This window comes from Lissotriton vulgaris, chromosome 9 (assembly GCF_964263255.1).
Source record: "Lissotriton vulgaris chromosome 9, aLisVul1.2, whole genome shotgun sequence".
Lineage (NCBI taxonomy): Eukaryota > Metazoa > Chordata > Amphibia > Caudata > Salamandridae > Lissotriton > Lissotriton vulgaris.
Window position 1 is genome coordinate 342,866,984 of NC_141697.1, and position 20,444 is coordinate 342,887,427.

At 45.3% G+C, this 20,444-nt stretch overlaps 1 protein-coding gene across 2 annotated transcripts in view; it reads left to right on the top strand.

Moving 5' to 3' along the window:
• Positions 1-20,444, top strand: part of LOC147690098 (sodium/potassium/calcium exchanger 4-like) — a 558,445-nt gene that overhangs the window by 113,235 nt on the left and 424,766 nt on the right. For both annotated transcript variants that reach the window (XM_086937689.1, XM_086937688.1), the window contains exons 3-4: positions 8,729-8,805; positions 12,222-12,296. In XM_086937689.1, the coding sequence (XP_086793815.1) occupies positions 8,729-8,805; positions 12,222-12,296 (152 nt within the window). The remainder of the gene's footprint in view (positions 1-8,728; positions 8,806-12,221; positions 12,297-20,444) is intronic.

Sequence of the window (20,444 nt, forward strand, 5' to 3'; positions counted from 1 at the left end):
CAGTACCGTAATGAGGGGGAGAGGGTAACGGTTCCGTATGGTATTTTTATTCAAGACGCGGTAGTCCACACATGCCCTCAGATCCCCATTCGCTTTAGCAATAAAGAAAAGTGGAGAAGCCGCAGGGGAACGGGACGGTCTTATGAAACCTATGCTTTCGTAATGATCGATGTATTCCTTTAAATGCACCGTTTCCCGAACAGATAAGGCATAAACCCGGCACGTAGGAATCACTGCCCCATCTATCAGATCTATCCGGCAGTCATAAGGTCTATGCGGCGGCAGTTCCTCCGCTCGCCTTTCACTGAACACGTCCTGGAAATCTTCGTATTGTTTTGGAAGGGTCACCTCCTTCTCAGCGGCTGTAGCCACCATAAACTTCAAAGCCAATGCCTCAACCGGGGACGATACGTAAGGTACCAGGTGCTCTTTACAATACCCCGAAGTAAAATGCACCGTGCGAGATTTCCAGTCAATGGTAGGGTTGTGGAATGTAAACCATGGCATCCCTAGAATTATTTCATATTGAGGAGCCTCAATGATGTTCAGCTCCACTTTTTCCACATGCCTCCCCTCCGACACCTCAATAGACAACTCTACCTCAGCCGTTTTTTCCGTGATCAACCCTGATTTAATTGGTTGACCATCCACAGCTAAGACCTCCTCTGGGTTTCCTCTTGGTACTCTAGGAATCATTAAACGAGACACCAACCCATTGTCAACAAAATTTCCGGTAGCCCCGGAGTCCAGCATGACCATGACTTGATGTGCTTTATTTTCACACTCCAAAGTCATAACCAATACTAGATGGGATTCAGTTTCCCCTATGCCCGAAGAGGACAAAGACGTAAGCTTCCAATCAGGGTTCTCCTCTGTGGTTGACAAAGGCACCGAACTTTCCTCGCCCTCCCTGGCAGTATTTGATACGGCTACTTTCTGATTCTTACTCCAAGTATTCGAAGCTTTTGGTTTGGAAGGGCACTCTCTTACGTAGTGACCCTTCTTCCCACAATACATGCAGAGGCCTTTTACCCTCCTACTCTCTCTTTCTGTTTTGGACAGGGGAGGTCGGATAGCTCCTATCTCCATCGGCTCTATTCCTGCTTCTGCTGACCCCAAAGTTCTAGTAGGGAAACTCGCATTACGGTTATATCCCCTGTCCCATTTTCTTCGATCCCCGCTTCTCTCAGTCAACCTACCATCCAACCTCATGACCAGATTCACCATATCTATACATGTCGTGGGCTGAGGATCTACATGGGCCACTGCGTCTTTCAATTCCTCCCTCAACCCCTGGTAAAACAGAGTCATTCTTTTGCCCTCCGGCCATTCAGTCTCGGCAATCAAACGATTAAACGTAGTTAAGTAAGTTATCAAATCACTCCTTCCCTGCCGCAGGGACAATAACTCCTTATCCGCACTGAAATTGGTGGCCCTCCTGTCAAAAACCTTCTCAAACTCTTCTCTGAAAGCTGTCCAATTGGACAGCATAGCATCATCACGTTTTATTAGAGGTACAGCCCAATTTGCCGCATCTCCCACTAAGTATGATATGGCAAACGCCACTCTGGAATGGTTATTGGGGAACGATGCAGGTTTACAAGAAAAATGGAGCATTATTTGCGTCATAAAGGCCTGCGTTTTGCTGGGATCCCCCCCATATCTCTCAGGGGTGGCTAACGGGATAGGCGGGGGAACCGTAACCTGTATCTGCGCAGGACCCGTAGAAAAAGGGTTCTTGGACAATTGCTCAACCCTGTCCTTAAGCAGAACAGCCTCTGCCTTTGAAGCCGCCAATTCCTGCTGAACAACCACCAAGGCCCTCAACACATCATCCAAGGTGGCCATATGTACTCCAAACAGACCCGGCAGAATGCAATTCGTGGGTTCGTGATTCTGTCAGACTCCACGCTGCCGACTCCGTTTGATGCACATAGGACTCCACCTCCCGATCTCACCAACACGCTAGTATTAATAACACAGCGTGTTCGAGCGATAGGGCGAGGGAAAAAACAGGAAACAGAACAAGGAAGGGACGGAAGGGGACTGCAGGGAAGGGACAGCTGGAAGACAAGAAAACAGTCACACAGGTTATTCAGATTCACCTTGAAACCCTATACTCAGTATAGTCTTACTAAATACGAGTGAAGTTTCACCTTTATGTAAAGAAGACTGCTCCTCCTCCTCCCTGTGTAGTTTTTCTAGTCTGAATGTTGATACACTTCTCCCTAGTCCCTGGGGAACACAAACACAGTTAATGACAAGCTCTATTTCTAGAATTATTTCTATATGATACTGTAATCCTAGTAGACCTACCCTGCCTTGTAGTGAAAAGAATTTAAATCATAATCCAATACGTGACCCCACAACACCTCTTCTCAGAAAGGTCTATTCCCAACTATATACAGTTCCAACAAAGATCCAGGAAGGACACGGCGAGATGTAGCCTCCCACTACTGTCTCCCGCTCTTTAGTCACACTCAGTGTATTTTTACTTGTCCCACTCCAAACACGGTAAGGTGTAGGATCTCCCCCTACTACCTTCCGCTTTGGCACTTGCAGCGGTAACCACTAGTGATTATTTTCGTAACGGCAGTACGCTGATTTGAATAATCCGCTGTACTCCGTTCTCACCAAACAAAAGTTCAATGTCCTTCCCTCTCCACAAATAATAAACCAGGCTTCTTGATTCTTTGAGCCGGTATCCAGACAGCTTGAGCGCAATTAATTCTCAGCACACGCGTTAAACCTCACGCGTCATTCGGGGAGAATTACTCACGACTCTGGAGCTGCGTATCTCTTCAGCGCTTCCTCGTTGTCCCGGCTTCTCGCTCTCCCGCCTGGGAATACTAGCAACCTCGGCACTCCGGCGAGGGATATGAGAGTTCAGGCGGCGCTGACCTCGCGCTGCCGTGGGGAAATTGTCATGAAGCGCCGTCCTCGCGCTAACAGGATGTTTAAAGACGACAGTCCATCAGCGCTTAGCTAATCCTAGCTAACGCGCACAAAACGAATCCAGAACCAGAAATCTTCCTTTCAAGGAAGCCAAGCTCGCGCTCCTCACAGTCTCTCCCAACACTGTTGAAAGACAAAATCACGAACACCTTGCAGAGGGGCCGCCCTGCTTATATAAGGCCCCGCCTCCACACTAGAATTCTGGGATATGTAGTTCTTAATTTGGGTGGCGCAGCTTGACTATCCTGACATATACATATATATATAATAAATCTAAATATTTTAGCATATAACATTAACATAATGTAGATTAGATATGTTTGAATAATATTTAAAAAATATATAAATGACTACTTATTTTATCAAACACACACAAATGTCTATGTATGTGTGTATGATTATATACACGTGAAACTATTTTAAAAAAATATTATTTTTTATTTATATTAAAAATGTACTAATATAGCAAGTATGTAGATATATGTATATATATATGTATATATATATATATATATATATATATATATATATATATATATATATATATATATATATATATATATATATTACATACTCATACAAACAGAATAACAAATTATCTGATAGACTGCAAAGAAAATGTAGAATATTGCCAATTTACTTATACATAAAAAGTAAATAGAAATACATTTTACTAAAAATATCTTCAAAATGACATAAATTTATACATGTAAAAATATACAAAATTAAATGCACAAGCACATACTAATATATATATGAACAAAACTATTAAACTCTAGGAAGAATAAATAAACTACTCCCACACCAATCTATGCAACAGTAGGGAAAGCGTTGACTCCAAACAGGTAAAATGTACTATTTCCACTACAGTCTGTGCAACAGTTGGGAAAGCTCTGGACATTGAAGGCATAAAATGCACTATTCCCACTCTAGTCTGTGCAACACTAGGGAGAGAGTAGTTCACTTCAACCAAATAGCATATTAAATAACCAAAAATATGAAATTTGAAATACAGAGATTATATACTAATTTTAACAAACATTAAACAAATTACATAATTATAAAAAACTTATAATCATTATCAATTTAAACAAATATTATTAATTTACTTAAAATGCCACACTCTATTCTCACAAAGTTAACAGCCAAATATTGAAATGTGATTGAAATAAAAAATAGTATAACCCATTTTCCATATTAAGTAACAAATAAAACAATGTTTAATGAATTAATAAATAATGTACTATCTCAACCCCTTGAGTAAAAACTGAATGTCTGTATTTGAGATATTGTCAATTCAGACAATATTCTTAAAAAGTACTGTATATATATTCCTCTGCAGCCTTGCAAAAAGCCCTGCGGGCGAAAAGCGCGTCGGCTGCTGCTGTTTCTACATCTATGTTTTTGAAATAAAATACACAAGACCTGATTTGGAAGTGTGACTGGAGTACTTTTTGAAGTTTGACTCTCAAGAAACTGGACCAAGGACTTTTTTTGAAACTTTACTATGATGGGAAAAAAATTGTCTCTACAATCCTCTAACATTTGTAACATGCTTTGATTAGATTATAGATATAATGATTGGGTGTGCTCGGGTGTAGTGTACATAATATTAGGTCTGGATCTTTTAGGTCTGAAGATTGTTTGACCCCCCAGTGGGTGGATGTGAAAACACCATTTGTGAGCACCTCTTACCGAGTAGAGTTTAGTATTAAATCTGTTTTATTGACAGAATACAGACCAAAAACAAAAATAAAATTGCCTACAACCCAGCGGGCCGGCTAAAGAAAGTCCAGCTGTGCAAGCAAGTCAATGACAATAACAGGGCGTTTTTTGACGTTAAACACAGCAAGCCGCCTACAACCCAACAGGGCCAGCCTTGTCTTGAGAAAGATGGGAAGCGGTAGACAGTGCTAAGCTAACACTCATGTTAATTTGAGAAGCAAAAGACCATGGGCTGCATGACGACCCTTGGAGGCGGTAGCTGCTGTGCGGTATCCTGAGTGCAATATTAAGTCATTTTGAAAATTAAGTGATTGCATTGTAGATAATCACAAATGACATACATCGACAGTGCCCAACTAGGCATTATATAGGCAAGGGAGCAACAGGGAATAAAACCAGCTGTACCAGTATCTCTTTAAACCAGCATAGGCTGATGCATGCAATCCTACAAACTACTAAAAAATGAAAATGAAAAACATATAGAACAGAAACTTCCCTCCCCACCCCCAAACCAGCCCCCACCTAACCCACCCACCCCCAATGGTCCACGTCCACCACCTACCCTCAACCAACCCCACCCTCTCTGTCGGAGTGCACCTACCCTTTGTCTTTGAGACGCAATAGTCAGAGGTACCTAGGACAAATGATCCGGTGAAATTCTGAGGCTAATAAGGACAGGAAGGGCCGCCACAGCTCTGAGTATTTGATACTCTCCCCCGCTCTTGAAAGCAAGAGTTTTTCCATTCCAAGCACCATCCAAAGGCGATAGAGCCACCCCTGAAATGTGGGAACAAGTGTGGAGCGCCAATGCGCAAGTATGTTCTGCATTGCCGATCCCAATGCAATGGCCTCTACGGGAGTGCAGCGGGTACGTTAGAGGGTTTGGGAGTCCTAGTAGGACATACGATGGAAAACGCGGGATCTCTGTGTCAAAGTGGGTGTCCACTTCATCTAGTATCTGCTTCCAATATCCCTGTAGCTGTGTACATTCCCAGAGTAGGTGCACCAACGTCCCCATCTGTCCGCAGCCACGCCATCACAGTGCTTCTTTAGTGCGATCCATCTTGTGGAGACGCTCTGGGGTGTAGTACCAATAAGTCGCTATCTTTGTGAGGGTGTCCGTAAGCCCCATGTGATACGCTGAGTGCCGTGCTCTATAATAGATCCCTCCCATTCTTTGTGAGTAAGTGTCCTGCCCAGTTCCCTCTCCCAGCGCACCCTGCCAGCACTATAAGTGGGTATGTGTTTGCCCTGGAGCATCTTATAGAGATCAGAGATCAGTTGTTTAGCAGTCTTGCGTGTGATTAACCAGTGTTCATAAAATGTGAGGTGTCTGTCCACCGTGGGGCGTACCTGTTCACTGAGAGCCCAATGTCTCACCTGTAGGTATCTGAGTCACTCTGATTCTGGCAGCCCGAATTCCTGCCAAAACTGGGAAAATGGGATTATGCCCTCCGGCGTTTACATGTGGTAAAGAAACCTGCAACCCACCGGTCTCCACCTCGCGTAAGCAACCGAGTCCCTACCGGGTGCAAAATCTGGGTTGTCCACAATAGGGGTAAGAGGAGACAGAAAAGTTGTGAGTTCATGGCTCACGTTCGTTCGGTCCCAGATCTCCAACAGAACCCTCGTGATATGAGAGTCATACCGAGTAGAGTTTAGACAATTTTGTTATAGACTTAGAATATCAGTAGATGTGCAGATTGAATGAGAAAACCCATTTTTTGTGTTTATATTAATTATTACTTTATTAACTTTCCAGCCTATTTCACTACAAACTAAACAATCACACTGAAAATATAACTTAACAAATATGATAATTTCACAATTTACATAATCATCAATTAACTAATGAGAAATTAATAATTAGTTATCAATAAATTGTTTCTTAATGAACTTCCCACCCTATACCCCTAAAAACCCAACAACCTGTACCTAAAATATATAAATTATACATAATTACAATTAATAAAAATTAATTATTAATTAATTACAATTAATTTACTTCTCATCCTGTGCCACTACAAACCCCACAACCTGCTACAACACAAAAAATTACAATTCAGAATTAAATAAAATTTTAAAACAACCAAAAATGTACAACTATATTTAAAAACATTAAAAACAATTATACAAACAGTTTATAACATATACAATTAAAACATATACTAAAATACATGAAGATCATTAAAAAACAATATTATTTACAGCTATATTTTTTTAAACAATATTAAAAAGAAATAGGTGTTTGACATCATTATTACTTACCTTAGAAAATTGATGTTTGTCAATGATAGTCCTCCATCATGATATTTGTGCATCACAATATTAAAAACTCAACATTTGTGAGACTCGTAATTTTGCTACTCCTAGCATTATTGTGAATTAACATTCATGTTTAAGTTCAGTAGATAGGAGGTGGTATTTTTTTACACAAAACTAGATCTTGATGTGTATCAGTAATCCATGGGTTATAGCATAGGAATGCCTAAGTACCACCTATGGAACCCTTCTGTAAGAAATTGTTCAATCCTTGTTAGGGTGAACAACAAAATGTACTAAATAAACCTATGCGTAACTCTGGTAGCTTGGAACAAAAGCAGTCAGCCTTAACTTAGTGGCAATGTGTAAAGTATTTATGCAGCACACAAACAGTAATAAAGTGAAAAACACAACACAAGAAAAAACCTAATCTAATTTAGAAAAATTGAGACTGCTTGTAACCAGGTTAAGCCAACAATGATGGAGCACCGGTCGGATACAGGGACCAGGTTCATCCCTGTAAAGAGTGTACCTTCTCACAAAGTCCAAGTCCATGCGAGAAGCCTAAGCTGAAGCTTCATGTTAGCAGGGGGCTGCAAGAAGATTGTAGTGGCCACAAAGAGCTGATCGCCAGAGGAGCGTCACAATGGTGGGAGACTCAGGTGGTCGTTGCTGGCACAAGGTGTAGATTGTTGTTGGATCTTCATGATGGTGAGAGATTCAGCCAGTTGTTTTATCTTCGCAAAGAGTTCAAACTGTCTGGATTTTCACTGGGAGTTTAAATTCTGCAGATTGGAGAGTGGAGGGGTACACTATGACCCCAGGCAAGGGTCCAGGACCTGGAAGGGCACCTCTTGGGTTTCAGGATTCACTCCGCTCAGGTCAACAGCTGGATTCAGCCAAGTCCAATTGGTGCTGGTGAGCTAGGCAGTTGTAGGAAGGCCTTTAGAAGCATATTGTGCCCCTGTATATTTAACAGGAGGCCAGGCAACCGACCCTTAAAATCACATCTAAGAAATCTGGATTCAAGGCAAGAAGATCCAGTCTTTCTTCTTCACACAGAAGTTGGTCCTTCTTCTGAATATTCCACAGATCCAATAGTGTTGTGATGGAGGTTCTGAAGGTGCCATTTTTATACTCAGTGCAGGTCTGTATGTGGGGGCAATCCTTGTCCTACTACCTAACTAGGTCTAGCCAGTTCTTCCAATTTCGCTGGGTTTTGCTCCAATCTGTCTAGGGGGACAAAGGCAAGGGCAGGCCTTGTATCAAGTTTTTTTGTGTATTCTCTGGCAGCATTGCTTGAACTGTAATCAGGACAGGGCACACATATCACTCTTGATATGAGGCTGTGTGGTGCAGTAAATGGGGAATGTAGAAAATATTAGGGGAATACATACTTTTCTCCTGTTTAGTTCCTGTCTCAAGGAGGCAGAATTTGTTTACGCCAATCTAAGTCTGATCATTTGTAGATCTGAGTTTGTGTCAAAATCCAATGGTGGTCCATTGGAATGCTTAAGTACTACCCATGGAATGCCCACTTGATGCAAAATAGTTCATAGGTGCGCAAAGTGCTATTTTTACTTCTTTAAGGCAATCTTCCCAGTACAAAAATAGTTTTGGGCCAAGAGCAAACACTTAAACAACGACTGTGCTACTTGGTGACACTTTGCACGACTCTGCAGTGGTACAGATTTTTGATCAAGATGCCCCTAATTGTGATTGCGTTGCTGAAGATGTATCAGCTGTTGTGTTCCAAATTCTGAAAATGTTTTTTTGTCTTTTTCAGCAATTAATGAATTCCCCACAGATATATTCACTAACGAAGAACGGAAAATGGGAGCGGTTCTTCTTCATATTTCTTGTGTAAGTATTTTCCTTGAAGTGGTTATCTTACAGTTTTATTAATACTTGCTTATCTCCACTGACTCCCTTTTTAAAATTCTTCTAGTTCTTTAATTATGCTATTTCAAAGATTTCAAAACACGTCAGAATTCTCCCCCTAATACAGCCGTTTCCTGATCACCTGTTAACCAATCCTGTTTTTTCCGTTTACAGATCTAATCATGATGGCCCTTTAGGCTTTGGTTTGGACAAATTAAAAAAAGTTCCCGAGTGCTGTTGGTTAGAAACCTAGAAGTAACTGAAAGTTATCATGATCATGTGGCTGATCATCTTTTTACGTGAAGTGAGGTGGTGATGGAAAGTAGGGCATATAATACACATAGTGCCATATTATGAGTTTGGCAGTCCTGCTTTCGGCCCACCACCACCGTACCGACAGAAGGACCACCAAGCCCGCAGTGTGCCTGCCCGCTGGATTACAAGTGTAAGCACGGCCGGCTGGCGGTGCTACGGTGGGATGTCGGAGAGCCAAATATGCAGCCTCCTGCCATAAGAGCGCTCGTACCACATTCCTGTATGGTTTGGCATGCATGCCACACCATGCAGGAATAAGGGTGAAAATACAGTAGGGCACAACATGGACCTCCGCATGCACTGCAGACCCAGATACAGTTGCCTCTCTGCCACTCTTTTCATGGTAGTATCACCTCTGTGAAAAGGGCGGTGAAAAGGCAAAACGTAAAATGCTCGGCAGTGCCAGCAGGGCCACGGCTAGCATATTCAGGCTGGTTTCAGACAGCTGACCTAAAGGGATCCTTGATCCCGGCGGAGCCGGTTGTCTCCTGGCAGTCCAACCGCCACACTCAGAATACTGAAGGAGCACCCGCAGTGTGTCGGTAACAGACTCCCACCACGAGTACAATGGTCCTGAGGACCAGCATACTCGTGATAGGGCCTATAGTATTAATGCCATGTGCCTGATTAGGAGTGAGATATGAATTTACAGAAGTGCTTGAGCTCTAATGCATCACACTCCTTTGAGGTCCTTGGTTAGGTGGCTGACATTCTGTTACTGTTAAATCTGCAAGAATTGGCCATGTTTTATTGGTGGTTGGTGGCACATGTTAATATTTGATATATCATAGTGAATGGTGGTCTTTAGTAGGGGGTCTGTGTTCAATGGGCATCTAAAGGTTATCTGTACAGCAAGTGTATTTAGAGTATACATTAAAGATAGAAAATAAATGTCCCTTGGTGGAAGATTTATGCAAATACTAAATATAATCTAATGCAGGATCTCAAAGAACCGAGCACAATTATTTTTACCCCCTATGTTAGATCATGGTAAGTTATGAATACAACTATAACAGATGTAAGTTATATATTAAAATATATTTTTATTTAAAACCAACACATATTGCAATAGTAAAAACACTATAACATTAATTGTACTCACATCAAAGTCAAAATTGCAATATTATTGGACATACATTTCATAAACAGACACCCGAATACTGACAAAAACATTGATACTAAATTCATATGCAATTGAGATTGTGTATCTTATTCAAAAGAAACCTAAAAAAACATACATTTCTATGTTTGTGTACCCATAAACAATCAACAGAGAGACATAAACAGACAATAATTTTTTGTCATCTAGAGACACATCCGGACTGAAAAATACAATAGTTATTAGGACAGAAATCTAAGGCAACCAAAACAGTGCCACCAAACAGTGTCATTAAAGAGAGACTTATATTTGTCTTGATAAAGATGGGATATCAATAGAACCATTGAAACGTGTCGAAGCTTTACTCAACACAATCCGTGAAATTAGCTTATTCTGTAGATAAGAACAATAGATTGTATCCAGGATAAGCTATTGTATTTTTCAGTCCAGATGTGTCTCTAGATGACAAAAATGTATTGTCTGTTTATGTCTCTCGGTTGATTGTTTATGGGTACACCAAAATAGAAATGTATATTTTTGTAGGTGTAAGGCTCGATCAGCACAGCAAAGCAGACCAGTCTTCAAATGTTTTCATTTTCATGACCATAGATATAAAATAAAAAGAGCAAACTTAAATAAAAATCTGACAAAATGTTTTGGTTGAAGGGGTGGAAAAAGAGTTGAGTCCCTCCGACAAACTTCCAAGTACTTAAGGCCCTATTACCAGAGCTTCTTGCCTGAGTGTTTCTAAAAGCTTTGCATCTTGAGCAGGAACACTTCTGAAAAATAGCCCACAAGAACCGCCCTTTACATTCTTAGAGTAAAAGGTGAGTTGTGTCCTCTGTATTTTATTTTACACTATTTGGTTGTTTGGTAAAGAGCTGGAAACCTATATGCAATAAACTCAGAGTGTGTAGGGGTATAATAGGGGTGGACGGAATTTGTGTTGTCGCGCTAGGCAAAGCTCTGCGAAATGGTAAAAAATATCCGCGAGCATGCAGAGTTCTGCGAAAAAGCAGAATTGCTTGTTCCGCCTGTTCGCAATGTTTTTTTCCTGTTCACAAATGCCGTTTGCGTGCTCGGGGGGAAATATCTTGCGAACACACATTTTGAAAGCACGGACAAGCAAAAAAAATTGCGAAGCCGTAGATTGGGGAATTTTTGGCAATTCTGCGTTCTCCGCGGAATGCGAAATTACTCAAATTCCGCAAGCGGAGCGGAATTTACCGCCCAGGAGAGTGAGGGTAGAAGGCAAACAGCCAGCGAGTGAAAGGAAAGTGTCTGATGATACTAGCCATCAACCAAATGTCAAGAAATGTGTTCAGCAGCATCCTTGGAAGCATAGACTATTGAGAGAATAACTGATCTTGGACATCTGACCAATAAGGACAGTTGGTTAGGTAGCAGTGGGCAGATGGGTAGATTAAGACTTTTTGAATGTAAGAAAGTAATTTTAAAGTCTGAGATGTAACAGAAGATATTTCCACATGGAGTAGCCTTGACTGTAAATAGATTTCAGCCATATTTCCTAAGACGCTTACATATTTATTGGTTGATCGTGGGCTTCTGGTAACAAAGTGAGGCCCCAATTGTAAAATAGCACTCCATCTGTGATGAAGTACTTGCAGGTTTAGCTAAGTTACTATTGTGGCGATGCAGTATTAGCAGTAACGCAGAACTTCAGCCTACTAATGGCACATATATTAGATGCTAGAAATAAAAGCTTCAGTCTGATGATTGTCATGCAGGGTTCACCTTCTAACAGGACTGTTATCTTTTTGTATCCTGGTCAGTCTTCCCGATTTATCAGAAAATTGCGATGATAATGTCATGAAGTTGGTGCACAGGAAACATAGTGCAAAATCTTTAAGTGTCATTTCCCATTAATAGTTCCTCATGAACAGGTTTCAGTGCAGTTTTAAAACACATGCTCAACTAAAAGTATGGTCATTTCACAATGTCTTTTTCCTTTTTCTCTTCTTAGGCTCTCTACATGTTCTATGCCTTGGCGATAGTGTGCGATGAATATTTTGTGCCATCGTTAGTAAAGATGTGTGAGGTATGTGATGACACATTTACTGATTTCATGTCCTTTTTTGTAACCCTATTTATGACAAAAACAAAAGATATGAAAAAGATACCTGATATGTTAAGAAACTATTTAGTTACTTACTGGCAATCTCATGACTCCGAATAGCCTTTTCTTGTTCCCATACTTCTTTTATGAGGTCTGTAATCTTCTATCCAGGCACCACGTGACACAGCTAAAGCCAATCAAATAGCAAACTATGCCCTCCATCACCCTTAATGCCTCTCCTAATATACAGGAAATAAAGAGGGAAGAAACTCAACTCAACAATTGTTGCATACTAAGCTATAAGGGAATCCATGGTGTGAAATGGAAACCTAGAGGGTCGGTTGTAATTTTTGGTAAGAGAAAATGTTTGTCAGAGTTTACCAACAGGTAACAATTTTCCAGAGCAACATTCACAACTGAAGAATGACAAAAACTCCAAATTGTTGCATATCCCCTTCCACGCTAATGACGAGCTGGGCTCGTCATGGCGTAGCCTCCTCGCACGCTGATGACGAGCCCAGCTCGTCACGTAACATGTGTTTTAAAAAATCTCAGCGCAGGAGCGGAATTCCGCTAGCGCGCATGAGGATATTCAATTTTTTATGCAAATCTAGGGCTAGGAGTGGCTGCTGATACTCTGGAAACAAACTCCATGGACTCAAGTTTTCCCATATCCAATCTATACCATGAGACAAAAGTGGACGGGGTAGCCCAGGTGGTGCTTTAAATATATCAAGCCTCACAAGCGTCAGCCCAGGAAGAACTTATTCCTCGAATAGACATACCAGCACCTTATCTGGTAAACCTATGTCCTGTGAAAAATAGGCCATGCTCATAGGAGTTCTAATCCAGTTACTCAAAGTCGGGGAGGAAGCCTTCTGTCCATATTAAAATATGCCATAATGAAAATATTTTCACACAATCTACAGTCTTGTGACCTCACCAGATTGACAAATAGATCTACAGTGCCCTCAGCACATCCACTGTATTTAAAGTATCCTTCTCAGGAATTGTAGATGCAAGAAATGAAGAAGGAAAAATATTTCTTGCTCCTCATGGAAAGAAGACATACCTTTAGGATGGAAACCAAGTCCTCCTAATCTAAGGATCAGTCTATCTGATAAAAATCCTCAATATGGCCGGGATGCCTGTCACCCCCTCCCAACACAATCCCCAAGGATGGGAAGACGGACACAGTTCTGAACTTTTGGAAGGCGGGAGGGAGTTACCCTCCCGGCCGTATTTATTAAAATATGAAACAAAATTAAAACATTAAAATAAAAGTTTCATATCATGTACAATTTTCATTTATTACATTTCGATGAAGACATGTTCATTGGCTAACCTTAACAAATCTCTAGTACAAAGGTTTTCCTAGCCGAGTCTAACATCCTGCAAATGCATACTTTCTAAATTAAAATTGTACATCCTAGCATTACGGGCCAACGTCAAGGTCGCAACCGGTGTCAGATCCCTACTACCAAAACTCTCGCCCTCACGGTGTGAGTGGCGGCCGCGCAGAGGACTGTACCCTCTGTGCCAACTCCAATTTCCCTTGTCTTGTGGGGGCCCCCCATTTTAACTCGACGCCATCTTAAAGGTCGTCCGAGGACCCGTGTGAGGTGTCTGTAAGAAGGCAGCGTGGACTCCCCCTCCCACCCCACACTGTCTATCACATCCGCCGTCGCGGATATCCGGGCCCCGGGAAATTCCTAGGAGGTGCATATAGCCGCCTCCTCCCCTGGAAGGGGCCTATGGCCGTCTTCCCCTAGGCGACCCATACTTAGTGGGTGCCGCCTCCCCGTGGGAGGGGCCAATGGCCGCCGCCCCCCGGGCGCTCCCATCCATAGTGGGTGGCGCCCCCCTCTAGGGACCTTGAAATTACTGCTCACCGATCATGACCTTACCGCCCGACCAAAAAATAAATACGATATTTGATTACCTACTAAGGGAGAAAATGTATCCTGTTTATTTGCAATATTTGTCTATACTACCAAAAACAGTACCTTCAGACATTCATCATATCACTAAACTAGACCATTATATACCGCTTAAACAAAGGGAAGAAGATGTTATCAAAGGAAATTACTTTATTGCAGTACTAACATTGCCATAAGGGGCTGGTGGGGGGGTCAAAATTGCTCCTTGTTCCGTCGAGGGCTCACGTGCAACGAGTGTGTGCAGCTTCCAAGCACCGGAACAAGAGGATGCTTCTTCGGATTCCCGCTCTCTTTATTCCTCTTCGGGAGGGCGTGAACCCTCCGCTGGTACGCCTACTGGGCGTGGCCATCGGTGTAGGTGTCTAGGACAACCCCTCTTGGGCGGGAAAAGGCGCGCCCCGGCTACGCCGCTTCGGGCATACCAGCCGTGACACGCCCCCCCCGCCCAAAATGGTTTCCCGGGAGGTTTCGGGCCCCCGACCATACGTTCGGGGGGACCGAGTGGTCGCCCCTTTCCATATGGCCGGGATGCCTGTCACCCCCTCCCAACACAATCCCCAAGGATGGGAAGACGGACGCAGTTCTAAACTTTTGGAAGGCGAGAGGGAGTTACCCTCCCGGCCGTATTTATTAAAATATGAAACAAAATTAAAACATTAAAATAAAAGTTTCATATCATGTACAATTTTCATTTATTACATTTCGATAAAGACATGTTCATTGGCTAACCTTAACAAATCTCTAGTACAAAGGTTTTCCTAGCCGAGTCTAACATCCTGCAAATGCATACTTTCTAAATTAAAATTGTAGATCCTAGCATTACGGGCCAACGGCAAGGTCGCAACCGGTGTCAGATCTCTACTACCAAAACTCTCGCCCTCACGGTGTGAGTGGCGGCCGCGCAGAGGACTGTACCCTCTGTGCCAACTCCAATTTCCCTTGTCTTGTGGGGGCCCCCCATTTTAACTCGATGCCATCTTAAAGGTCGTCCGAGGACCCGTGTGAGGTGTCTGTAAGAAGGCAGCGTGGACTCCCCCTCCCACCCCACACTGTCTATCACATCCGCCGTCGCGGATATCCGGGCCCCGGGAAATTCGTAGGAGGTGCATATAGCCGCCTCCTCCCCTGGAAGGGGCCTATGGCCGTCTTCCCCTAGGTGACCCATACTTAGTGGGTGCCGCCTCCCCGTGGGAGGGGCCAATGGCCGCCTTCCCCTGGCGCTCCCATCCATAGTGGGTGGCGCCCCCCTCTAGGGACCTTGAAATTACTGCTCACCGATCATGACCTTACCGCCACAGGCCGGATAGTTGACCGGCTATCCGGCCCCCCATAAACTCCTCCTAAAGGTCATGCTTTCTTAAACCCCTTAGCCATGCTACGAAGTCTCCTATGAGTAAGACATTCCCCTCCCGGGACAAGTGAACCCCATCATCGAGATACATGTGATCCCCCCGAATACACCCATGGGGAATACTGTGCAACTGCGCCGAGCGAAACAACCTACCAATTTTGTTGTTGACCTTTTTCACTGAATGGTTCAGTGCTGACACCGAGAGGCCCCCCCGCCACACCTTCCTGGGAATCATGTGGGACCATGCTATCGTGCACCCCGGGATCCTTCTCGCCAGCCAGCTAACGGTAGACAAAACTCGATCGAGTAGTACTTGCCTACCGAGTGTCACCATGTCATTGCCCCCCAGGGGTACTATGATTACAGATGGCAGTGACCTCTGCCGCCCTAAGAGTTCCTCGACAAAAGATTCAAACTGGTCAATACAGAGCCCGCCCCTTCCGTGGAAGGTCACTCTGTACCCGTATTCCCCAGCTGCGTGAGTCACGTCACCTGCTTTGAATACGTCCCCGGCCCGCCTCATGTATGAGTGGCCCACGACCCACACCACTCTCTCCTCAGCCGGTGATCTCTGACCGCTGGTCCCCTGGTGCCGGGTCGACTGCAAATTCCGCCCCGCATAACATGCTCGCGAAACTGTAAATCAAACAGAAGACAAGAAGCGTGAGTGCATGTAACTTGACTTCACAACATGTGCAATCGCACATACCTTTTAAAACAATTTAAGGACCATCGTCCCAGTTGTTTCACCTCTTCAACACTCTGACCCCTGGCTGTAGCCTCAGTAGCAGCCCCTATCCTACAGGAGTGGGTCCTAAAATCGCACGGGTCCAAGCCCGCCGCTGGGATTGCCATTGTTAGCACCCTCTGAAACTGAAACCTCGTCAGTGGGGTGGCATCAATGTGTCTCAGCAGGCTCCCCCCCCCATGTATCCGCCCTTTGCGCCAAATATTCCTCAACGCACTTTACCGGGCACATGGGGGACCCTCGCATGCGCTGGACAACAATACTGTCTCCCATAGCTCTCTGGTCAGTCTTGGACTTGGCTATTGTGACTACCATTGAATCACCCCTAATGAGGATGTGATCCCGACACAGACCTCCCTCCATATCTTTCTTATTCTTTGCGACCAGTTCGCCCACCCGCATAGCCCCATGGAACGCTAATGCGAAAGCGGCCCGGAGCAGAACTGCTTCGAAATGGGAGGAACATGTCGTGGGAAGTATCGACATAAGCAGGGACAACCTTTCTAACCCAATCGGGCACCTCTCGTCTACTGTACGACCTTCCAGGCGTTGCCAACCACGAAGGGCTTTCTTTACCAGAAAGGACGATGTCGGGTCCTTGATGCCATGCGCCTGCGCCATGAATGAAATGGCGGCCCGGTGCCTATTGGCCGTTGCTACTGATCGGCCTTCCCTGTGTAATGCTACCAGAAACTTTAGGAAGCAATCCTCCTGACCCCATTTGTCCTCCCCTGCCGGACCCAAAAATGCACAATAGGAACGAAACGCTCCTTCGTATGCCTTCCTCGTCCTGGGGGCTAAGCTTGCTGCCACGAGGTCTTGTAATCCGGGGCACCGAGTAGCCAGAGTGCTTCGGGAAATGGTGCCGCCGCTAGGTCCCCGGAAGGTAGATAACCCCTGAAAGCCTGCATGTGTGAACGAGAGAGTGCATCAGCAGCCTGATTCAGTTCACCCGGCACATGTTTCGCCCTGAATTGCACGTTCAGTCTCATGCAAAGTAGTACAATTTCCTTCAATAATCTCAATATCCACTTGCAGCGCGCTGCCTGATTATTTATACATTCAACAACAGTCATATTGTCGGACCAAAACACCACAGAGCGATCTCTGAGCTCATCCGGCCATGCCATCAGAGCCACAAAAATGGGGAATAACTCGAGGAACCCAATGTTACCTGTGAGACCGCTGGTGTGCCACCACGTCGGCCATTTTTGCGCCGACCATCGATTACCAAAGATGGCGCCAAATCCCACGCTCCCCGCCGAGTCGGTCCACAAACCCAGCTCGTCCGAAGACGCTTGCGGCTTGTTCCACACCACTCGACTGTTGAAATCCGCCAGAAATGCCAACCATATGCGCCTCTGCAGACAGTCTCGTGCGGTGGTGTCCTTCCTTGAGACCAACCATAGCTTGTGCGATAGAGCGGGAAAAGGGGCGGGCCATTGGTATCACTCTTAGGGCAAAGTTAAGCTGACCCACTGCTTGTTGTAACTGATGGAGGGTAACTTTCTCCTTGCTAAGGCACAGTTCCAGGGAAGCCCTGAATTTTGCTACTTTCCCTACTGGCAAACGGAAACATCCCTCAACAGAATCGAGCTCAATTCCCAGAAACTCGAGTGAAGTAGATGGTCCAACCATCTTACCTGGTGCCAATGGCACTCCGAATCCCTTCATGAGGGTGCAAAATTCCTGTAGCGCCTGTGCACATTTTGTGTCGCCGGCTGCCCCCAAGAACAAAAAATCATCCAAGTAATGCATAACATGGCTAAGGCCAGTGGCTTTGGTGAATGCCCATTCCAAAAAACAGCTGAATTTCTCAAAATAAGCACAAGAGATGGAGCAACCCATTGGCATACATCTATCCATGTAGTAACGTCCCTGGAACACAAAGCCTAACAGACGCTGATCCCGTGGGTGTACCGGGAGCAACCGGAACGCCGACTCGATATCTGACTTCGCCATCAGCGCTCCTGGCCCTAGGCGATTCAACATGGTGACGGCATCATCGAAGGATGCGTACCGCACCGAACAAACTCCCGGGTCAATCGCATCGTTCACCGAGAGACCCCTCGGAGCTGATAAGTTATGGATCAGCCTAAATTCCCCTGGGTCCTTCTTGGGAAAAACTCCTAAAGGGGAACAGATGAAATTAGTTACTGGCGGGTGGCTATATGGGCCAGCAACCCGGCCAAGGGCAACCTCTTTTGCAATCTTCCTCTCCACCACCGCTGGATTATGCTGAGCCGACAGTTGGTTTCTACAAAGTGGTTCCCCACGAAAATCCCCCGCCGGGATGTGGAAACCATATAAGAAGCCATTCCTCAACACCCCAGCGGAGACATGATCAGGGTATTCGTTTAGCCAGGGGATCATTGCCATGATATCAACGGGGGTAGGTAGCGGTACACAGTGATCCCCCCTCAGTCCTGTTTGGACCCTCCTCTACCCCCCGTCCCACTATTCCTGGATCTGCACGAACTCTCGGGGTGCGAGGAATTCCCGCAACCTGCACACGCATGTCTGAACTTACATGTCCCTTGTGGCCTGGTGCAATTGCCCCTGTTAAAATTCCAACAGACCTCTCTCTTACCCCCATTCCCACCAGTCCTTGCTTGGTGGTCGCCACCGGGGCCCGCTCGAAAGGGCACCGCGGGCTGTTGGCGGGAAGGCCCGACCCATTTCCGCCTAGCGAGGACGACTTCGTCGCACCCGGCAGGAGCTGCTTCTGCCAAGAAATCGAGTCGAGACAATCCCACGTCAGAGATGAATCGTACTCCTTGGCCTTACGGAACTTCATATCGTAACCCATCCACTCATTGCCCTCATGTGTTTCATAAAAATCAATTATTCGTGCCTGATAGCAGGACAATTCGGGCAAAACCTCGGCCTTACGTTCCCCAATAATTGCAGTAAACATCGCAAAGGCCTTGGCCCAATTTGTGATTGTCTCATCAACCCTGAATCCCGCCATTTTTGCTCGCCATACACTCGGGTGCCACAAATCTTTCTGCATTTTAGCATACTCCATCTCGCGATGGTCAGTCAGCAGAGAAAACATATTTACATACTTATCAGCCCATATCAATTCTTTTGTGGCCAACGGTATATGTTGGACCACCCTCTCCCGTCTTGAGGGCAAAGACCCCTCCCTCGCCATTGGCAATGCCTGCTTACCCGGCTCCATTGTCGTTCCCGCTGTTTTTCCAACGCCAGCTGCCGGTCATTCCAACTGCTGCATTAGTAACTTGGCCTCTTCGGCCGTGTCTTCAGGTGCCGTAGCACCCCCTGTTTTCCTGCCGAGCCATGCGGCCAACTGGGCGGCTAATTCTGGAGGCATGTCCTCCTCGTTGGCGGGCGTAACAACAACCGGAATCGGTTGACCCGCGTCCGGGATTGGTACCGGGGCCTCGACTGGACTGGCCGGGCTTGCCGGGGGCACCTCGGGAACCAGGACCTCCTCCCCTGCCGCCCTATTCCTGACCCGTTTACCCCTACCCGCGGGGACAACTCCCGGCAATGCCGGGCCTATTACCTTCTTTGGTTTACCCGTATTGTTCATCGCAGCCATCTGCTTCTTCATGCTCGCCATATCTCTTATCAGCATGCGAAGCATCTGGTCAGTCCCGGACTTCTTTCCTGCCTTCTTGCCAGGCATAGTTATCGAATATTCGATCCGAGTTGATCAACACGGTCCTGGATCCTTAGCCTCGAAGTCGCTGAAAGAGAAACACAAGAATTACAAGTTCTCAAAATTGCTCCTTGTTCCGTCGAGGACTCACGTGCAACGAGTGGGTGCAGCTTCCAAGCACCGGAACAAGAGGATGCTTCTTCGGATTCCCGCTCTCTTTATTCCTCTTCGGGAGGGCGTGAACCCTCCGCTGGTACGCCTACTGGGCGTGGCCATCGGTGTAGGTGTCTAGGACAACCCCTCTTGGGCGGGAAAAGGCGCGCCCCGGCTATGCCGCTTCGGGCATACCAGCCGTAACACGCCCCCCCGCCCAAAATGGTTTCCCGGGAGGATCCCGGCCCCCGACCATACGTTCGGGGGGACCGAGTGGTTGCCCCTTTCCAATAGCAGGGTTTATTAGACA